The sequence below is a fragment of the Suillus discolor genome (assembly GCF_016758755.1).
Source record: "Suillus discolor strain FC423 chromosome Unknown F5147scaffold_738, whole genome shotgun sequence".
Lineage (NCBI taxonomy): Eukaryota > Fungi > Basidiomycota > Agaricomycetes > Boletales > Suillaceae > Suillus > Suillus discolor.
Genome location: NW_024541985.1, coordinates 1 through 8,615, shown reverse-complemented (window position 1 = coordinate 8,615; position 8,615 = coordinate 1). Strand labels below are relative to the sequence as shown.

At 46.7% G+C, this 8,615-nt stretch overlaps 3 protein-coding genes across 3 annotated transcripts; all 3 read right to left on the bottom strand.

Annotated features, from left to right (window-relative positions):
* Positions 1–2,050: 2,050 nt before the first annotated feature.
* Positions 2,051–3,401, bottom strand: F5147DRAFT_819091 (uncharacterized protein; the record flags this gene model as incomplete). The annotated part of the gene is made up of 2 exons (XM_041443630.1): positions 2,051–3,220; positions 3,273–3,401. The coding sequence occupies 2 exons, from the start codon at positions 3,399–3,401 to the stop codon at positions 2,051–2,053; spliced, it is 1,299 nt and encodes a 432-aa protein (XP_041284004.1).
* Positions 3,402–4,015: 614 nt separating this feature from the next.
* F5147DRAFT_784989 (uncharacterized protein) lies at positions 4,016–5,872 on the bottom strand (the record flags this gene model as incomplete). Its single annotated transcript, XM_041442890.1, has 7 exons — positions 4,016–4,148; positions 4,199–4,704; positions 4,757–4,864; positions 4,917–5,048; positions 5,104–5,187; positions 5,241–5,360; positions 5,414–5,872. 7 exons carry the CDS (start codon positions 5,870–5,872, stop codon positions 4,016–4,018), a joined length of 1,542 nt encoding a protein of 513 aa, XP_041284003.1.
* A 1,221-nt stretch (positions 5,873–7,093) lies between these two features.
* F5147DRAFT_538787 (uncharacterized protein) lies at positions 7,094–7,303 on the bottom strand (the record flags this gene model as incomplete). Its single annotated transcript, XM_041430202.1, has 1 exon — positions 7,094–7,303. A coding segment is annotated over one exon (210 nt), but the record flags the coding sequence as incomplete, so codon positions are not given.
* Positions 7,304–8,615: the final 1,312 nt, after the last annotated feature.

Sequence of the window (8,615 nt, the reverse complement as noted above, 5' to 3'; positions counted from 1 at the left end):
AAGCCTGACAAATCAATAAGTGACCAGCCTCGGGTAGCACACACTCCAACAGACTCACATCTGTGACGGATGATAGCATGGCAGTCATTAGTGAACCAATGAGTTAGTAAAGAACCACACCCACTCCTACATGGCATTGCGGTTAATTAAAGCGAATGGCAATTATATGCGTAGAAGACTCACTGTATCTGACAGCAAGATGGTCGGAACAGTCCCTGAATGCCATTGGTCAGAAGAAGCAAATACAACGAATGCACTGAGACATACCTAACATGTACATGCTGATTATAAGAGATAGACAGTTAGTACAACACCGATTGTGTAGCCTTCCGAACATACGCAGCAGATAAGATTCCAAGGTAGCGCGCCTAAAATACTTTCAAGTTAGCACAACATGGCAACAATAACAAATAAGGTACATGCACTGAGATACAAACTGTCATTAGGGACCAGCGTTGTCTCTGGAATCAAATGTATTTTCGTGTGTTCCTCTGACACCAGACTGTACTCACCCAGATCAGTTCCACCTATAAAACCATTCTCAGCGAGATGGCTGCTCCGGTAATAGCATCGACATACCTCTTGTCCAAACGTAAGTGCTGAAAGTACTTGTGAAATCAGCAGTCCTTGGATATCATCATGCTTACCCAAATCATATGTCACTACAATGAAGGCTGCAACTGCAAGGCAGCAGTAGAGGTTAGATTGAAATATTGGATCCGACTGCTCTCTACGAACCTGTAAAATAGCTAAAAATACGATTTGCATTAATCGTCGGCCACAAAGCCGGATCATCTGGGACTGTAGTCATATTGGTAGAGAATTGGGTGTGGATAAGAAGCAAACTTGGTAGATGAGTATGACAATCATTCGCACTGTATATGTATACCGCCATCCAGTGCGAAATGAGATAAAGGGGTGGTATCTGTGCAATTCACGTAGATGAGGCAGTTGCACGATCATGACTCAAAGCTGTCGTACCATAAGGATGCTTTATGTAAATGTGTGTGGAAACTTGCAATGTGGTCGACGACCGGTAATGTTTTGAGTTTTGTATTCCTTATATAGAAATTTCGGGCATCGTGAAAATGCGACTGCCGTGACCGCTGCATGTGATCCAGACACAGGAATGGCTGCTGGTTCGGATTTTGTGCGGGTACATGTTGAGGGCACTGCATTAGTAGGATAGTAGTAGCTATAAATGTGCTGTATTAAGTTCGCTAGTTTAGAGTCTACGTACGAGTTAGTGTGAGTTGTTGCTACGAGCTATGAGACGACGTACCTCAGCGAAGCTTTGAAACAACCTAATTAGGTCAAAGGATGTAGTATGTCGCTCCAGCCAGGGCCTGCCGCTTGATGAAACGAAACCTCAGTCAGTTCATTATGGGGCCATTCACCAGCCAGGAAATGCGCCAAGAATATCGTATTCTTGTGGTTTGAACAGCACAGGACAGTCTTGAAATATCTCAGCTTGCTCAATGCTCGGAGAGGGACAGTATACAAGATGTCACATCCCTTGACCTCATTAGTGCCGGTTCCGGCCCGACTCGGACTTTTGAAAAACACGTACACTGCCAATCTCATATGCAACACGCTGTAAGAGAGAACCGAGGGCGCAGCAACACATCATGGATAACGATAAGTAACTTAAAAACATCATTCCTACCCTTCCTAGACAGAACTTCTCGTGCGTCTAGCATGAACGAAATCTTGATTACAGGGTATATCGCAGCCGTAGCTCTCAGCGTAAGCCCGGTGAAACGGTGCGGTTGCAATAAACCGCGTGAGTTACTTCTTTCTAGGTCAGTGTTGCTTGCTTTCAGACATATACCAACACCAGGAATACAAGCATGATAGAGTCGACGTATACAGCCATACTACTCTAGTCTAAAATACAACCTCGATTGCGTTACGATGAAATATCCACTCCTACACTTCTCACGTCCCACTGTCGTCTGAATTGTTCTCCCATAGCTTATCCGAATTGTCGTAAGGGGAGTTTCGAAGCGCCATGAGTTGCGAATGTGCTTCCTCCAGTGCTAATCGCAAATCAATATCGGCAGCGCAATTCCTCAAGTAAAGCTCGTAGAATTTGAAATCCCATAGAGTTGGAAATACCTCGGCCAGGAAATATGGTACGCGTGCAACTTCCGACACCCGGGAGTATCCAAGATGCAGGTTGCGTAGGGTGGTTTGCGTAGGCCCAAAGCTCCTCGGTCCCATCCGGTGCTCGAGGAATCGTCGTCGGTTGCGTAGCATCGACCGTCAGATGTAAGGTACGCAGCGATCTGCACCTTGACGCCAGTGACATCATGGTGGTGAAGGTGACGCTATAAAAGGCACGTCTCTTCCAGGAGATGAACTTCAATTCCTGAATACTCGGCCAGGCAACTGGGATATCATTGAGGAACCTATCGTCAAGTTCGAAATTTCCAATGCCAATGAATTTAACAGACGACAGCCTCTTGAACTTGAACAATGGCCGGAAGCTTTCGGAGTGGAGTGGGATGACGAGCAGATAATCAGGATGTTCTGATTTGTCGACCACATAGATCCGTTCCAAATGTTCAAAAGTTTGGCATGACGTCGACAAGGATTCCACGAACGCGGTGACTTCGGCCGGGCTGGCAGATCCGCGATAGCTGATATTGATGTGTGATAGTTGTCGGGTGGTGACTTGACGAAGGAAGTGCGTGCACTGTGGCAAGGAACCATCGGAGAGATAGAGGGTTTTGAGACTAGGCAATTCAAGGGGTATACCGCCCGCATCGCAGGAGGTTCCGCACAATTTAAGCTTGAGGCTTTGAAGACATCGTGCTTGCTGGATATTGGCTATTGTCTGCCTCGTCAAAGATACATCGATTCCGAAAATGGCCAGTCTAATCAACTTTGGCAGCTTTCCAAGACTCGGGGGGACTGTCAAAGCCGTGGTACCATTGCCCGCCGATACTGATAATTGGCGCAGGCCATGTGCTTCTGCGGGCAGAGTAGTAAACAATTGCTCTACCTCATGTGTCGGGATGCCAGTTACATCAAACCAGAGCGCTTGCAATCCAGGCGAAATGAACTGCCGAAGTAGCCAGAATTTTGAACTACGCTCCAGAAGACCGAACACGGCCTCTAAATGCAATTCGCAAAGGTTCGGGAAGAGTGTGGTAGGGGGGAACTGCTCGAAAAGCCTCTTCAGGACATGACCAATGACAAGTGGCCGGTGACGAGACTGATGTATTCGCGTGAACCACGGAGAGACGAAGTTCCTGTGATATATTGACGAGCAGTTGGTAACATATCAGGCTTGCAGCGAGGTTGTAGATAAATGAGCTCTTTCCATATTTGATAGAAACAGAGGCGCAAGGGAACAGGGCGTGTGCAATGGCGATAGAGAACTGTCGGAAGGGCATTAAATATTGAAGTCCAGCTGGGTGGGAACGGGCCCGTGAATGCATGCGACCGTTTGGTCGCTGTACAGGTGCACTATGATTATGACAACGTCTTATTGCATCCTAGTACACTACTTGCTGCCGAAAATCTATTATACAGTCCCAAAAATAGTAAGCTGTAGCGCATATTTCCACGACCTTAGTCACATAACTTTCGCACCACTTATTGGAGATAAATATATTATAGTCCTAGTGAAGAGAGAATGTGCCGGGCTTGAGAAATATACTAACGACCACTGAGACACATCACCAAGACACTCAAAATATATTAGTTACCCGAGCTTTAGTCTATATAGGAAATGACAAGTGCTGAATATATCTTATACCACATCTAGCACAGACATCTCGTTCGTACCTGTCACACAGGGTAGCTTTCATATGTTGTATATAGATATGCTCAATACCTTGATATGATTGAATTCTCAGATATAATATACTTAGATGACACCCGCACACCATCCTCACACTGAAAGAGTGCACAATAAATGGAACGAGCCACACAAAATATTAGATTACTGGTAGATAGTAGGTACAGGCATGATTACTATGGTGTCAAGGCAGAGTATAAACGAGCGTTACGCGTGGCTCCAAAGGAGTTGGTTCTGAATGGTCAATTGCCACTGGGGGCGGTTGGTGGAGAGAAGCGTTGGGACTTTGGTATTTCCAGGAAAATCAGAAAGATCCTGCTGTAGGTACTGCACAAGGATGCTTTGTGATAATCAGCAACAAGGCGCAACACCCGGTAACAAGAAACTTACTCGCTATATGCTTTCTCATACGCTAGACCCTTGTCTTCCATCGCTTGTTCCTTCGCAGCCTTGCGTGCGCCTGCGAGCGAGGAGTCTACAAAATTCCAAAACCTTCCCGCCGTGTAGAGGTCTTTCTCTGTGACGACCGATCCGTCCACATTAATGTCCGCCGCGTCGTTCACATCAGCCTCGAAGTCTGCGTCGTCCTTATTGTGGTCCGCATCTGCATCAACGTTCTCATTCCCATCATGGCCATCGTCGCCATCAACATTCCTGGGGGCTGCATTTTCATGAGCGATATCATCTTGAAAGGCATCAGTGTCATTGTTGTCCTCTTCGGCGTCACCGTCGAGCATGTTGTGCTCTATCTCATCGATGTCGATGCCAAGCTGTGGTCCGATTTTTTGGCGGACTTCTTTCGGAAGAGAAGGTACAAGCAGGGGGGAGTAAAGAGTACGCAGAGGCACGGTTTTGTAGTTACCAGTGCCGAGTAAGTAGACACGCAAGCAGCGTCGCTAGTCTCAAGAGGTTACTATCTATATAATATTCGTTGTGATAAAAACATACCAAAAACGCGAGCCTGTTCCAATGAGCTGCGTCAACTTCAATACAACCATGGGCGAGGGATCTGGCCACGTCTGTGATACTGGTGCGTTTAGCAATAGATGCAGTCAACTGAAAAAATATTATTTCAGAAAAATTTGCGATTGTTATTAGCACTACGCACCTTAGATTTCATATTGCCACGGATTGTAGAGAGAGACTCGCTGACGACCTTAGCAAAAAGTGCGGTGAGTTCCACGTCTTCGAACAGCAATGCCGGAACTTTGAATACATCTTGGTGTTTCTTGATGAATTTCTGTCACGGTGTCAGTTTGCTTCAATTTCCATTCATAGCATCAGAAAGAATCTACCAAGATCTGCGGGTGTGTATCTGTCACGTATGCAGTGATATTGGGCGAAAGCATGCATGCGGTCAGACGGTTTTGAAGTGCAGACTCATTAAATGATAAGTCAGACTCGTGATGTGTGCAGACACGGCAAATAATACCTTGAAATCTTTAGAGCCCAGTAACTCTTTCAGATTGGCGAGCAATCTAAGTTTTTTGTCACCGTCGTTCTTGAGCACAAGGGCTACGATCCTGACAAGCATCTGGTATATGCCTCCACACTGAAGGAACATTAAATCATGTACATTTACAGCAAGTTAAAAAAAATACATACATCGATAAACTCGTGAAGACTGGTGATTGGAACACCAACTTCCTCCGCAATTTGATTTGCATAGACTTTAAGCCGTTTCGTGCTGCGGGGCGTAAGGGTAACAGGGCAACCCAGACTCACACCGGAATCCACCCTTTGGCGACGCACACCGATAGTTATAGGTTCGTCGAGGGAGCCATCGGATGATGGTGTACATGGAATGCTGATGGGAGCTATGGCAGCAATCTGAGCTATCTCAGTTGAGGCCAATGGTGGATGGGCTGCTAGAGGTGAGCGTGCGCGACTGATATTACCACGCGGTTGTGAACCACATGCTGAAGGCGGTCGAGATCCTCTGCTGCTGGCTGACATGCTCCTGCCTCGGCCAAGCAGGGCATCACCAGGTGTGAGTAGACCATTTGCTGTCGTTTGCCTAGCTTGTGGTTTCCTGCGAGCACGCACAGGATGCTGTGAGATCATGATGTCGCAGACAGTGAGGGAGCAGGACAACCAGTGCTGCGAGTTGGTTCAAAAGTCTAAAACACACTTAATTGAGTTTAAATTAATTCAATTCAATTCACCCAACCGAGATTCGTCAATTCTCACACATCAAGACAAATCAGACAGGAGGGAGATGGGGTCCAAATTCATATTATAAGTACATATGATAATACTTTCTTGAGGCTGCAAAGCAAAGTCCCTCCATCTACAGGACAGGTTGGCGCGACAGATACCAGAGAACCTTGATACCACTGGGAGCAGCAAGTATTGCTTTTCCTCCACCTGGTGCTGTGGGTGAGAAGTGGATTAAGGCTTGTTGCGGTAGCGGAAGCAGGCACTGTCGCAGTTAGGTGAGAAGTGGATTAAGGTTTGTTGCGGTAGCGGAAGCAGGCACTGTCGCAGTTGGGTGAGAAGTGGATTAAGGCTTGTTGCGGTAGTGGAAGCAGGCATCGTCGCAGTCGGGTGAGAAGTGGATTAAGGCTTGTTGCGGTAGCGGAAGCAGGCACTGTCGCAGTTGCAGTATGCCACCACCACTAACTAATGTTGCGGGTGGGGGTGGGGGTGCGGATGGAATTGCAGGTGCTGTTGCTGCTGTTGATGTGGCTGTGGCTGTAGATGTGGCGGTTCGGGTTGATTTGGGTACATGTTATAGCCTGAGTGTAGTTAGATTTTTTATGCTATAATAACGGCGAAGAACTCACCGGTATATGACCTTTCTAAAACCTCATGACGTTGTTGTGAACCTCCGGAGTAAAGATACAGAGCTGGTGGCGGCGGACCATATAGCTGTGGTGGAGGAAGTTGTGAATGGTGAGGAGGGTAGTAGTACTGGGGAGGAGGGAATCCTGGTGGCGGCGCAAAGTAGGCTTGATTTTGGTGATCTCCGATATGAATCGTTGAGTCTTGCTGAGCAGGCGGAAGCTGGCTAGAGGGTCCGGCAGTTGCTTGACCAGTCTTCAATGTTGCTGCCTTCCTTCGCGTGCTGGAAGTGGTTGCCTTTGCCTTTGATTTTGCAGCAGTCCTTGACTTGGGAGGGGCCCGATCGAAGGAGGGAACTGCCACCAGAGGGATCTGGGTATCATGTTCCATATTAGCATCTAGTTGAGGTACGTCATCAGATTTCTTCAAAGTCTTCTTCTGCTTCATTTGTCGTACGGCCATTTCCCGAATCTCTGCGACATTCGTAACCCTCAGCGGTGAATCACGAAGCGTCTCAGGAATTACAGAATTGATATGATCGTAGTTATGAATAGAGTAGGCATTGATGAAGTAGTGTGGTGTTGACTTGTGCTGAATGATAGGTTTTGTACGAGAAGTTTCGAGCCGTTCTTGGCGCACAGGTTCCTCGATGGTGTCTGTACACTGTGAATCAACACAGTTGTGCTGGAGATTAATGACGCATATGATATCCTATAGCCTCGCAAGGGTCAGAAATAGCGCACACGATCAATGGGATATCAAATTTACCACCGCCGGTGTGACAACCTCGTCATCAATCAGGTTCAGACAGGGTAGATGGACAGAAGCGTGTAAAGTGTTTGCGAATGAAAAGAGCTGGAGTCCAACATGAACAACGGTGTTCGGATTCTCGGATGATACAAGGATCTCGCGAACACGTCCAATGCATGTCTAACAATTAATCAAGAACCATACAGTGAGGAATTCACTCACCTGACCATCAGTCGTTCGGTGGAAAATAACATGACTATTCAGATATGCGATATCCCCTTCCCTCGCTACGACTGATTTGCCTTGATAGTAAGCGATGTCAGGCTGGGCAGTTTTCAGGATCTTCGAGCAATGAGTTTCTTTCCAGGCTACTATATCATTTCTTGCCGTTTTTCCGTTGGCACCAAGAGAAGTCTGAACTTTCCCGGAACCTGTGTGAAAAGAATCAGTAGCGATAGAGTGAAATAATAAGCTAGGACTACCAGGTACTGGAGTATTACGATTGAAGACCGATAATCCGAGCAATCGTGCTTGCTCTGGGTGTTCATCGAGATACCCTAGAACTTGCGCTCCTCCCCGGACCCATTTTGAGGCTTTGTTATCGTACCAATACCCACCCTGTGACAATGTGCTTGACGATATCTTGATGAGCGAATGTTCGGCAGGAGTCGCGGCTTGGTGCTTGGCGATTACTGTATACACACGACAAACGAAATACATGGTTGAAGGACTCGTATCGTTCGGTCGAAAATATCACTGCTGGTCCGAAACGTCGAATATACGCCGGGAGTGAACTAAGAAATGTAAAGTTTGGGCTTGCTTATAAATGAGGCTAGCAGGCGCACTGTGCTGTAACATTAAGAAAATCATTGAGTGTTCGAGACGCTTTCCTAGAAAAGAATGAACTAAAGTTATCGCATATTTCTGCATAAACCTACAAGATAAGCTTCCGTATCCACAATCTTCGTGTGCCAGACGAGTACGACGAGCTCTCCTATCACGGTCCATGCATTGAGAACAATTGAAGGGACGAGATCATAAATCAAAAACGGCATCACTTGCGCCAAGCTTTTGAAATGTTTCCCTATGAGACTGCCTTTGTAATGACAGACGTAGTCTGCATTCAAGCATGGAGCGTTGAGTCCGTCCTTATCAACAGACTCAAGACGGACCTGAAAGATGCCCATGAGCTTTGCCTTGTCGAGCAAAAACACGGTTTGCCCCCAAAATACTTGACGATACCGAGCAGTATTTGTGCAGAATTTCCGTTGGA